The sequence below is a fragment of the Jaculus jaculus genome, chromosome 6, assembly GCF_020740685.1.
Source record: "Jaculus jaculus isolate mJacJac1 chromosome 6, mJacJac1.mat.Y.cur, whole genome shotgun sequence".
NCBI lineage: Eukaryota > Metazoa > Chordata > Mammalia > Rodentia > Dipodidae > Jaculus > Jaculus jaculus.
The window spans coordinates 128621056-128635117 of record NC_059107.1 but is presented as its reverse complement, the minus strand read 5'-3'; the positions used below and the strand labels follow the sequence as shown (position 1 = coordinate 128635117).

General features: G+C 35.6%; 1 protein-coding gene across 1 annotated transcript in view; it reads right to left on the bottom strand.

Moving 5' to 3' along the window:
• Window positions 1-725: 725 nt before the first annotated feature.
• The window catches only part of Lrriq1 (leucine rich repeats and IQ motif containing 1), a 196072-nt gene continuing 182735 nt past the window's right edge, over window positions 726-14062 (bottom strand). Inside the window, 1 exon segment of the mRNA XM_045152249.1 lies at window positions 726-890. Within this exon segment, the coding sequence (XP_045008184.1) occupies window positions 726-890 (165 nt within the window).

Here is a 14062-nt window from a genome sequence, read left to right as displayed (position 1 = left end):
ATTGGCGAAACAAGCAAGGGTGCTGTTTTCCTGATGAACTGGATACCAGCACAAAGGGGAAGGAGAGCAACACAGAGAAAAATCAACTCCTACCAAATCAGAGAGCCAGAGCCCCAGAGGCCCCCAACACCTCATCACTGAAGCACACCAAAAATGAACCCAACATGGCTCAGGGAAATTTTGCGGAAGAGGGGGTGGAAAGAATGTCAGAGTCACATGTTGGGTCATGATATGCAGAGACATTTATCGTACCAATAACTGTGGACTAACTCCACAATGCACTATCCATTTACATCAACAAGGACAGGCCATAGGGAGGGGGTAGATCATACAGAGAGTTTGGTACCTAAACAATGGTACCAAACTGCCTGTATTTGCTGAAAAGAAAACTAATAAATTAAAAAAAATATATATTTAAAAATATAAATCCAAATTGTAAAAATTAAACTAAAATTATTTTAGAAACAAGTGATCAAATAATTTAGTAGGATCTACAGGGTGGGAGGTGTATACAACACTGAATCAGAATATCATTAAAAAAAACTGATGCTCATTAACTTTGGAAATGATTTAATTTTGCCTATATATGTAAAAAAAAAAAAGGAAAACTTTTCAAGGACAGAGAAGAGGAAAAAAGCAAATAGCCACTTAGAGGGTCGCTCTAGTTGCTGGAATCCTACTCCCTATCTGAAAAATAATGCTTGTTGGCATTGGGGTCCATCAAGTCATTGTGATTTCTAAATTAATTCCGAAGGAAACCACAACTTACTTGAAGATCCTGCTGAGTGTCTGTGTACCTGAATGTTTTTTTCTCTGTTCACAGACAAAGCACTTCCACTGGTCATGGAAAAAAAGTCCAAATCCGTGTCTTCTCTGCTTACAAGTCTTGCCTGGGAGCAATGGGGAGAGAATATATACAATCATGAAACAAAATATGGCATTTTCTGAATGCAGCTCACATTACCCCAAATAAACAAACAGGCTCTGTCAAACAACCTTCTTCAACATGATCCCACAGCCCTTTACCGCTGCCCAGGCAGAACAAATGTACTATGTCAAAGCAGTTTTTGAAAATAAGAGCCGATTTTAAAATTGAGGTTTGCTATTTGTGTCTGTACAACAAAGAAAACATTTTAGTACAGTAATTTTGATGAAAATCAATCTTAAAAGCAGCTGGTGAAACTTTAAACAGCTTAACATCACTTACTTACCAAGTATATTATTTAATTCTTAACTGAATGTTAGAAATGTCATATTATATTATTTTCTGCAATATTTATATGTTACCACTTATAGGGATTAGTTTATTAACAAAATTCTTTAAAATATTTTTCATTCCACTTTTGTGTACTGCAAAGTGACAGATGATTTCCATTTTGACATTACAATCCTTGTCAATATAATTTGTATCTGAATTAATCAAGAAAATATTCAATACAATTCTCATTTGAGATAATGTTAATTCATAGAAAACTCAAATTGTATTTTACATTTATGGATTAAATCACTCATTTCACTTGTAATTACCTTTGTACTTGTATTATTCCCTTAGAATGACCAAAGCAGTCAAAGCCATTGCTTCATATCTACAAAATACTGTTTTCCAGAATGTCTAATATCATTGAGCAAGACTTTTTCAGGATTAAGCTGTTAAGGAGAAGATATTATGGGAATGTAAGGAAGCTTCTAAGCAATGGGTTGTGTAAGCCAAACCACAGGATGACTGCAGCCCTGTGAAGAGCATTGTCCTAAATGGTTGATGTGTGGAAAATTTAAATACAGAGAATAAAGGCATAAAACCACCACTGTGGTTCAAAAGCTATCTCTGTGTAATGAGTTACCAAGACTCAAGGAGCCAGAATATAAATATCTAATTATCCTCTTCCATATTTGGGCATTTGTCATTTTAAAATCCTTTTGTTTTTAGTTTTTAATTAGATCTTTCTATGTGGACATGTTGTGTGTAATATATGTGATCACATGTATGTGGATATATGTGCTTCTGTGTAGATATGTGTGCACATGTGTGCTTGGGGAGGCCAGAGGTTGAAGTTGGATAGTTTCTCAGTCATTCTTCTACTTATTTCATTTTGCAGATAGGGTCTTTCACTGAACCTGGGAATCATCAATGCAGCCAGACTAGCTAGCCAGCAAGTCTTAGGGTTCTTCTTGTTTCTATCTCCTTGGAGAGCCATGACATGCTGCAATTTCTTAGGGCCCTAGGGATCTACACCCTGATCCTAATTGCTGACACTATAAGCAGTTTATCCACAGAGCTATCTGTCACTGCAAGGATTTTAATTTTTTTTTAAAAAAACTTTTGATACAGCTTTGTACTATGTAGTCCTGGTGCCTATAACTCTCCAGGTAGGGCAGGCTGGCTTTGAACTTGCCACCATGCCTGATTTGCCCTGGTTTTCATTCTTCTTCCCATTTTTGAACTCACACATGAATGAAATAATGAAAATTTTCTTCCAATATGTTTATGTTTTAATTAATAAAAATATTTATTTGATGCATCATGTCTTAAAACATGGGTAAAACTTTGGAATGGCCAAGTAGAACTTTATCATGCAAATTACCACACATTTGTCATTTTTAAGTAAGTAGATAAAGCTATTGCTGATGTTAGAATAGGAATATTTCTAAATTTCCACTTAGTTTGATATAATTGAATGAACTATGTAATTTCACTGTTAAAAACACTGTTAAGGATTGGATGTGTAGGCATAAGACTTTAATTCGATCACTACAAGGCCATGGTAGGAGGATTGTCATGAAACTACAGAGTGAATTCCAGGTCAGCCTGGGCTATAGTGAGACACTATCTCAAAAAAAAAAAATGATCATTTGTATGAAAGATATGACACAATATTTCTGAAATTAAAAATTTTTTGTTTTATGTTTTTTTTATTTATTTGAAAGTGACAGACAGAGAAAGAGGAAGAGAGAGAGAGAGAGAGAGAGAGAGAGAGAGAGAGAGAGAGAGAGAGAATGAGCATGCCAGGGCCTCCAGCCACTGCAAACGAACTTCAGACGCATGTGCCCCCTTGTGCTTCTGGCTAATGTGGGTCCTGGGGAATCGAGCCTCAAACCGGGGTCCTTAGGCTTCACAGGAAAGCGCTTAACTACTAAGCCATCTCTCCAGCCCCAATATTTCTGAAATTCATTTCAGTGAATGCACTAGAACATATTCTTACTAGAATGGTTTCTCTAGCATTCTTATTAAAATAGTTTTTCCAATGCTAATACTTAAATCAAGAAGAAATACCAAGAAAACATCACAATTGAGGTGAGACTAGAAAACTGTTGCCTATATAGGGTACCTTATGTTGACAAAGAAGGGTTTACATAAAAGCTTCTTTACTTAAAAATGAGATTTGAGATTTATTTAATTCAATTTGATGACATAATTTCACCACTTCTATTTAAAATGGAAGTCTTGCTCTCCTTCAAATAAGAAGATATACCTATGGCCAAGAAACCATTTGTTATCAAATCTCCTATCAAAATCTCACAGAACACCCAAGAGGGTATTTACTCTAAATAGAGAAAAAGTGGTGTCAGATCACATACTGTGTTACTCAGAAAATTTGTCACTGTGACAAATACCTGAGAGAAAAATTTAAATGGTAGAAGAGTGACTTTGGGTTTATGATTTTAGAGGTTGAGTCCATGACTGGTGGACACCATTGCTGTGGACCTTTGGTGAAAATATCATGAAGGAAAGAATATGTTGAGGGATAAAGGCACTCAATTCATGGTGTCCAGTAAATAGAGAGAGAGAAGGGGGTGGCAGAGTGAGGCTTTGTGCACAAAGTAAATATCTCCAGGGCTTACCCAGTAGGTCAATAACATTCTACTTCCTGGAAAAATACTCCTTTAGAAACAACTCAGAGAAAGTAAGAGCTTATTTTTGCTTTCAGTTCCCGAGAGTAGAGTGCATCATGGTGGGAAAAGCATGGTAAGAGCAGAAAGCCAGTTCACATCAGTGGGAAGAAGTAAGAGTGATGAATTCTTCTCAGCCAGCTCTCTCCTTTAACATAGTCCAGGACCCTAGCACATAGAATGGTGCTACCCCTAGTTAGGTTAGGTCTTCCTACCTTACTTAACTTACTCAAAGCAATTCCCCACAGACATGCAGAAAGGCTAGCCTAACCTAACCTAATCTCTTAAACATGACCACAGATCTTGTCAAAAGTGATAACCAATATAAATCCCCACACCCACAGTAATTCCCACAACTAAGTCTTGATTCCCAATATCATCACTTTTCTGCAATATGATAATAGGATGGTCCATCTAGGGTTTAAATGTGTTAAATCAGAATCTAATCACATTCTCTAAACCTATTAACTGAAAACCAAGTCCTCAGTATGTGTTTTGGGGGCACATCTGGCATTAAAACCATAAGACTCAGGAAATTAGATTTGGAAATAATATTGAACTGGAATGCATGATTTCACAAACATGCCACCTAGCAGCTTAAATGTAAACCTGACACTTTTATACAGGGACTAGTTGCATGTCTTATCAGTTTACCTGGCCTAACCCATAAGTTAAGTACTAAATATCTGAAACACTTACTGTCACAATAATGCCATTCTTTCTCATACTGTTAACTCAGATAAATTATAAAGGAAATATGCCTTTCTTTCTATAGCTGATATTTGGATAAGAAGTGGTACTCCAAAAAGCTCCCATGCTCAAGGCATGGTTTCCCCCTGGTGGACACCATCACTGAAAGGGAATTAAATCATGAGGGCTCTGACCTGATAAGTGGAATAATCTACTGACACACTGATAACTTCACAGAATTAATGGAAAATGGTGGAAATATTTGATGATAGCATGCAATTGGAGGAGGTAGATCACTGAGAACCCATTTTAGGATTCTATAACTTATGCAGGGCACCATCTTATGTTTTCCATTTTCTAGCTGCTGTGATGTGATCAGCTTTCTATGTTGTACTATCTCACCATAGTCCAAGAACAATGAACCAGTCATATTGGACTGATAACTCTGAAAGAGTGAGCCAAAATTAATCTTTCTTCTTCTAAGTGAAAAAATACTAGTTAACACTATTGTGCAGAATGCACATTCAGGTGCTCCGTAGAATCCATGGATTCCAGGATCTTGGAGGATGAGAAAGATATTCATGCTTGCATTTAACATTGATTGTGACTTACACAATTTTCAATCTCCTTCATATTAATAATAAATACAATATAAATGCTTTGTGAATAGATAAATAATAGATACAATATAAATGCTTTGTGAATAGATATTATAACTGTGTTGTAGAGGGAAAAATATTAAAAACTCTCTGGCTGGATGTGGTGGTACACACCTTTAATCCCAGCCCTTGGGAGGCAGAGGTAAGAGGATCACCATGAGTTCAAGGCCACTCTGAGACTTCATAACGAATTATAGGTTACTCTGGGCTAGAGCTGGACCTTACCTTAAAAAAAAAAAAAAAAAAAAAAACAACTCTGTGTGGGCAGTACAGACAAAACTTTATTGGAACATTTTCATTATCATTTGACCAAGTATGTAAATAGAGACACAGCAACTATAAAGAGCAATTGATCATAGATAATCATACATTAACCACTTATTACACAAAGTTGCACATTAAATTCTAAAATATTAAAATATTAAATGTTTTCTTGATAAGTTCAGATATGAATTTTTTAAATATATAGCTAAATAACAAAAAGTCATTAAATGGTAATATTGCAAAGTTCTAAATAATTTTTTACTGAAAATGCCACCTTTCTAGTTCAAGTATTTTTGTAATTTCATCCTTATTTCACAATGTAATAGTGGTGTTACTTTGGAACAAGACTCTACACATTTGGATTCTGATCTACCTCTAACCATTATAACAATTAAAAATAATGTTATTTTCCCATTTATAAAAAGGCACTAGCTCCTCTTTGCTACTTTCCTTTTTAGCAACAAGATTCTAATAAATATATATGTGGTGGCTAGAATATAAAATATCCCTCATATATATTTGTAATTAAGACTCATACTCAATGCCCAGCTGGTAGAGTGAAGGTATAGCCTTACTGGACATTTGTTGCTGGGGACTGGCTTTGAGGGGTGTTGTAGCTCAGCCTCACATTACACTCAGACCACTCTCTACATTTTCTCTCAGCTGATATGTTAATATTAGGTCTGGATTTCTGGCCAGCTATGCTTTCACTGCCATGAGAAAACTTCCCATTAAAACAGGTAAGCTAGAAATAAACTCTTGCCTTCCATAAGCTGTTTCTGGCCAGTGAAGAAAAATAAATTGATACAATTTGTTTAAAATATTTTGTAGTATTATTTTAATTGTGTGTGTGTGTGTGTGTGTGTGTGTGTGTGTGTGTGTGTATGAGAGAGAGAGAGAGAGAGAGAGAGAGAGAGAGAGAGAGAGAGAGAGAGAGGGAGGGAGAAAGGCAGAAAATAGAGAGAGAATGGGTGTGTCAAGACATCTAGCCACTGAAAATGAACTCCAGATTCATTTGCAACCTTGTGCATCTGGCTTATGTGAGTCCTGAGAATAAAACCTGGGTCCTTTTTCTTGGCACATAAGTGCCTTAACTACTAAGCCATCTCTTCAGACCTATTTTTGTTTGTTGTTTTTTTTTTAATACTTTTAGAAGTGTAGACATACTAAATAGCAAACATCAAAAACAATACTCATGTACTACTTATTAACCAGATGGTTTTAAAAAAAGAAGTCAAGTGTTATAAACATGAAGTCCTATTGTAATCTACCTAGTAGTTATTTATACACATATACGTCATTTGTTAAATATAGCCATTGACCTAATAAGGATATTTTGGTCAGTAATGGATTATATGTGTAACAGCACTTCCTTAAATTAAGAATTAAGAAAAAAATAATTTTAAATGTTTTTATTTAGTTATTTATTTGAGACAGAGATAAAGATGAAAATAGAGATCAAAAGAAAGCATGCCAGGGCCGCTAGCCACTGTAGATGAACTCTAGATGCATGCACCGCCTCATGCATCTGGCTTATGTGGATCGTGGGGAATTGAACTTGGGTCCTTTGGCATTGCAGGCAAGTGCCTTAACTACTAAGCAATCTCTCCAGCTCAAAAAGAAAAAAAAATTAAAATTTATTCTTTATAGACAACTTCCATAATTATAAACAATAACCCATGGTAATTCCCTCCCTCCCTCCCCACTTTCCCCTTTGAAACTCCACTCTGTAATACTCCTTTCCCATCTCAGTCTCTCTTTTATTTTGTTGACATCATTTTTTTTTTTTTTTTCCTAATGATGGTCTTGAGTAGGTAGTATCAGGCACTGTTCAGTCATAGACATCCAGGCCACTTTGTGTCTGGAGGACTGTATTATGAGGAGTCCTACCCTTTCTTTGGCTCTTACATTCTTTCTGCCACCTCTTTGGCAATAGCTCCGAGCCTTGGAATGTGATACAGATATTTCCGTAATGAGCACTCCTCTGTCACTTCTAAGCACCATGGTGACTTCTGAGTCATTCCAAGGTCATCTGAATGGTGCCATCTGAAAAGAGAAGCTTCTCTAACCAAAAGTGAGACTAGCATTAATATGTGGGTGTGAACATTAAGAGAAGTGCTTACAGGGCAGTTTGGTGAGCATGACATATACATTTAGACAGACACCAGCAGACATTACATGCCTAGGCCCCATAACTACCCCTGTCATACATAGGCTTTCAGTATCAGACATGTATTCCCTCCCACAGAATGGGCCTATTCTCTCTCCCTCTCTCTCTCTGCCTCTTTCTCTGTCTGTCACTTTCAAATAAATAAATAAACATAAAACAAAGAAATTTAAATTTCAGAAATATTGTGTCATATATTTCATACAAATGATCAGTTTTGTTTTTTTTTTTTTTTTTGAGGTAGGATCTCACCAAAGCCCAGGCTGACCTGGAGTTCACTCTGTAGTTTCATGGCAATTCTCCTACCATGGCCCCACATCATTAATCCTGTCAACTAGGAAGTTGAGATTTGTTATCTGAAATCAGTTCCAAGTCAGCCTGGGGCCAGTCAGTCCCTGTCCACAATAGTGACTTAAGAAAAAGACAAAGGCCCTAAAAGTCAGGAAATATCAAAGGCAACAATAGTCAACACCACAATACAGCTTATTTGAAAAGGGTAGAGCCAACCAAGAATACATCAGTCAAATGTAATACATAACCTTTCCTGATATGGAAAGAAAGATTAGCACCTTCAGTGCAGGACTATGTATCTGACTTTGTATAAATAGGCCATGTTACCTTTTGGGATAGCTTCCAATCTCACCAATGCTGAGTGCCCACCTTGATCTCTCTTGGTGCCAGGTGTTCAGGAGTGAATGAATTCTCCAGTCATTCATGACCCTGATGGCTGGGGGATGGGAGACTTTGCAGGGTGCCTGGAGTTGTACCTGAGTTGCCGACTGGTCTTGTTTGTATCCTCCTTCAGCAATTACTCACCAGGTCTCTCCTATCTTCCTCTTCAGGTTTCTTGACATTGTGAGGATGCTGAATATCACCTCACTTTGTGTCTGCTCCTGCCTCTTGGTGCTGCTCGATGGGCTGGTGGGTTTGTGGATTGGGGCCACTGGCACCTTGGTATGATTCTGGCTGTTTCCCTCCTTTCTGTACAATCTTAGTATCTTCTGCTTCTCTGCTGTGGTTGATAATAACTTATACATCTTCAATTTCCAGTAGGAGAGTGTATTTTGCTGTGTTTCTGTTTATTTCCCTCCCTAGGCTGCTTTAGTGTGGCTAGTATGGCACCATAATATGTAGAAGTTCCAAAAATAAAAATTCTTGTTGTCTTAATGATATTTGAACTTCCTAGTAAAATAAATGTATTATGGATGTATTTGTGGTGGTGTTGGTATATAAGGGCCTACTGAAAGCCAATCATATAACAGCATATAAACATAATTATGTACAATACATACACTTGATAATATTAAAAGCCCATGATATTATTATAGTATAAATTGTGTCATTATGTTAGAGTATACTGATACACATAAAAATAATTCTTACAATGAAACAGTATATGCAGTGTTATGCCAGAAGAGCTAAAGATATTTCTTAGATATGTATCTCTATTTTCATAAAAAGACCATGTCAAGTGATGGTCTCTATGCAATTTAGTTTTATGTACATGCAATCCATGATATTTCTACAGCAAAATCAACCAAGAATGCATTTTCAAGATGTATCTGATGTTAAGCTCTGTACAATTCTACATTTCTTTTACATGTTCGCATATTTTTGTGTGTGTGTGCATATAGGTACAGAAATCAGAGTTTGATGCTGGAGGTCTTCCACTGTTGATCTTCCACCTTATTTTGCTAACAGAGAGTCATTTACTGAACTTGAGGACCAATAATAGCCAGTGATTTTGAAAATCCTTCTGTCTCTGCCTCCCCAGTGCTGTGATTAAAGTCATGATACCACAACTGGCTTTTACATGGGTTCTGGGAATCATGCTCAGGTTTTCATGTTTGCATGAAAAGCACTTTTACTCACTGAGAAATCCCTGGACTGTACTATTTTCAAAAGTAATATATTCCAATATTTTCATATAATTTCCTTTCTGACTATATACATGCAAGATCTAAATTTAGTTCATTTATTGTAAGTCTTTTAATAATTATTAAAGTATTACACATATTATAAATACCATGTTATTATGTTTACTCTGTCTAGACCTATCTGTCATTTGAAAATATTTTGCATAATAGGAGGAAAAGACAATAACATCAAAATGAAAGAGAAACTAATGGAGATGGGGAATGGATATGAAGAAGAGTGGACTTGTGAAGGGGAAAGTGGGGAAGAGGAGGGAATTATTGTGTTTTATTGTTTATAATTGTGGAAGCTTTTAATTAAAAAATAAAAATTTAAAAAGTCTTAGTTTTCCTTGCACAGAGCTATGTTACATCAATCAATTCATAATACATCATAGACATTGTACATATTTCTCATATACTAAGGTAGACTGAGTGAGAAAGCAACTTTATGAGTGAGAATAGTACTTTAGTTGCTTTAAACATACATATATACATACATATAGATAGATAGATAGATAGATAGATAGATAGATAGATAGATAGATATAGATATAGATATAGATATAGATATAGATATAGATATAGATATAGATATAGATATAGATATATTCCTAGAGACATGGCCTATTGTATAAAAGAACTGCTCAAGCTGGAGTACCTGAGTTGGTACTGAGTTGTACCCTGAACCATATGTAAAAAACTGTAAGCCATGTTGGGCTACTGTATTTCCAGAATCTTAATAGAAAGAAGAGAGGTGGAGATGGGGAATTTGCTGGTAGCTTAGGGCCAGTGCAGTGAAAAACAATAGCAGGGTGAGAATCCAGAATGAAAAATCCTGCCTCAAATGAGGTGGACACACAGGGACAGATTTGAATATTGTCCTTTGACCTCCACATACATGCACACATTCACACACATCACAAAACAAATAATCATAAAACTTGCCCAGATATTATTTACATGCAAATACAAGTTTACATGTGAAGGTTTAAAACACATGTGTTAAATGTAAAGATTCAATATTTTAATACTTTTATATTGAAATTTTGAAATTAATATTTCCATAGAATTGGCAAAAAATAATACTGAATATTTTCCACATCCTTCAATCAGTGTGACCTATACTACTTTATATAAACCAAGTGCGATTACATTTTGTATAAGATGTCAAGAAATTGTCATCAGAATAAAAATATTACTAAACTATAGACATTGTTAGGACTTCACCAGTTTCTACAGTGTCAGTTCTTTTATTTACAGTTTCATGATATTTTATTAAAAATGCTTTATATTTCCTTTATAGGTACATCATCCTCCTGCTGATGTCTTATTTGTTACTATCACTGGAACTTTGAGAATGTTATGGGAATGAAATTATACAGTGTTACAGTGTACAACTTTTTGAGATGGGCTCTTTCCATTTCATGTTATATTTAATTTCCTTTTTCTTTTCCCTTTTCTTCCTCTAATTCTTTCTCATTTATTTTCTATTTTCTTTTCTTCTCTCCTCTTCTTTGTCCTCCCCTTCCCTTCTCTTCTTGTCTTTTCTTTGAGACAGGGACTCATTCTAACACAGGGTAGCATGGAACTCATTCTGTAGCTCCAGGTTAGCCTTGACCTCATTGTGATTCTGCTACCTCAACTTGTGGTCATTGAGATTTAGATGTGTGCCACCATGGCCAGGTTAATTTCATATGATGTTTTTAAACTCAATGGAGTACGTATATATTTTAATAGTTTTCTTGGCTATTGCTTTTCAAACATTTTGTACATATCTATTACATTTATATTTCACTGTTTTTCTTTATTAGTTACGTACATATTCAGTGCATGAACAGCTCATGCTTAGCTTCCTCCCTGTCCTCCCCTCCTCTGAAGGGACCCTCCTTGTTGGGGATTGTGGGTCATATTTTGCCTTTTTTTTATACTTACACCCTCACTGTGGATATTGAATCTGGTAAGTTTCAGGCTTCTACTAATAGACTGCTATGTAAACAAGCATATGAGCTAAGAGTTTAACTACTGAAATATCTTTGCTAGAAAAATGAATTGTCATTAAAAATCCAATACACAGAAATATGTTTTCAAGAATAGCTGTACAAACCTCAGTGTCATGAGAGATTCAGTTGCTCTATACATTTGCTAGCCTGTAAACATTTCAATAACTGAATATTGTTAATTATAATAGTAAGCATATAATGGTATAATAGAGTAGCTTTACATACCAAATGGTTAATGATAATCAATACCATTCTTGTGGATAAATTTGTGAAGTGTTTGTCTTAGGAAAAATGCTTTAAATTTAAATGAACATTCTATTTTCATCTTCATTTTTAATATTTATTCATTCATTTATTTGAGAGAAACAGAGAAAAAGAGAGTGAGAAAGGGCACATCAGGGATTCCTGCCACTGTAAACAAACTCCAGATGAATGTGCTACTTTCTGCATCTGGCTTTTTGTATGTACTGGCTACTCAAACCCAGACTGCCAAGCTTTGCAAACAAATACCTTTAACCACTTAGCAATCTCTCCAGTCCTGTCTTCATTTTTTTTCTTTTCTGGTTACTATATTTGTATTGTCTCTATAAAAATCTTTGTGCATTGCAGGGTTATCATGGTGTCTTGCTAATATTTCTTCACAACATTTTATCACTTTATGTTTACATATAGGCTTTAATTCATCTCAAGCTTATTTCTGCATATTGTGTGAAACAGAAGTCAAGGTTAACTTTTTCTCCATATGGGTGTATAGATGACCAGATTCATTTGTTGAAAACCTTAAGTTTTTCCTCTGAACTAAGTTCTTTATAGAAAATTATCCTTCCTTGGGCTGGAGAGATGGCTTAGAGGTTAAGCGCTTGCCTGTGAAGCCTAAGGACCCCGGTTCGAGGCTCAGTTCCCCAGGTCCCACATTAGCCAGATGCACAAGGGGGCACACGCATCTGGAGTTCGTTTGCAGAGGCTGGGAGCCCTGGCGTGCCCATTCTCTCTCTCTCCCTCTATGTCTTTCTCTCTGTGTCTGTCGCTCTCAAATAAATAAAAGTTAAAAAAAAATAAAAAAAAAAGAAAATTATCCTTCCTTATAGTTGTGTCTTTTTGGACTTGCTAATGATTTTTATAGATTTTACTGAAACTTCTCTAGGATTGAACTGAACCTATAGGTCAAGTTTGGAGACAATTGTCATCTTATATGTTTCTCCAAGAATGGACTTGCAAATTAATAGAGAATTTGAATCCTACTTTAATAGACAGAGGCATGAGGCCTCACCTGGCTTCTTATGTGGGTGTTGGGGATCAACCTAATGTTTCTCACACTTATGCAGCTAGTGCTCATAACCACTGATCCATCTCTGCAGCTCAGTTTTCCAAGTTTTACCATTAAATTGGGCATAGCCACAGGACTTGTTTTCATTTGCATTCTTTTCTTCTGGAAGTTGAGCATCTTTTTTATTCAGATTTGCCCATTTAGGCATTATCTCTGTGTACTACTTGTAATGTCATCTTCACTCATTTTCATGATTTATACTGACAATTTTCAAGTGATATCTTTTAAATAAAAGTAGTAAGCTTTTGCTAGTTTAAAGCACTGAAAATAGTTTGTTTACCAATGTTCTATGTCTGTTAAATGTTTCTATGTGATGCATTATATAAGGGAAGATTTTAATTTAATAAGTCAACTCAACCATGTTTTGCCTTATAAACTACTGTGTCTTTTAAAATAAGTTTCCTTGCTCAATTGTAAAGATACTTTTTCATTGTTTTATTTTATCTGTTTTATTATTTTTTTATCTTTCAAACTTCAATACTTCAGTTTTAGGGACTCTATTAACTATTATAAAAGATGTATATGGACTGTTTATAACTCTGCTATGCTTAGATTATTGTTACTTCCATTTACTGAATGGATGTTCCTTAATATACTATCTCTTATTTCTTAGGCTTATTACATAGCAAGTATATTTCACAACAGACATAAATCTATTCTTAAAATTGGTAGTCATGTTCATGAATCTGTTCATCCAAGCCAGCATGGTAAAGTTCCCTCTAGCTTTGAACTGGCTCCAGTCCTTCTGATAAAAATTGCTCTTTTCAATCAGTCCACTGTGTCTCTTTGATATTGATCTCAACCTTGTCTTGTGGACATGCCCCCTCCATACATACATGCTTAAAAAATATATGCCTAGTTCTGCTACACTACCATATATGTTGGTTTTATTTAAAGTTATATCTCTTCAATAAGGAAAAGAAATGTTTAATTTTATTTATTTATTTGAGAGCGACAGACAGAGAGAGAGAAAGAGGCAGAAAGAGAGAGAGAAAGAGAGAGAGAGAGAGAATGGGTGTGCCAGGGCTTCCAGCCACTGCAAACGAACTCCAGATGTGTGTGCCCCCTTGTGCATCTGGCTAAAGTGGTTCCTGGGGAATTGAGCCTTGAATAGGGGTGCTTAGGCTTCACAGGCAAGCACTTAACTGCTA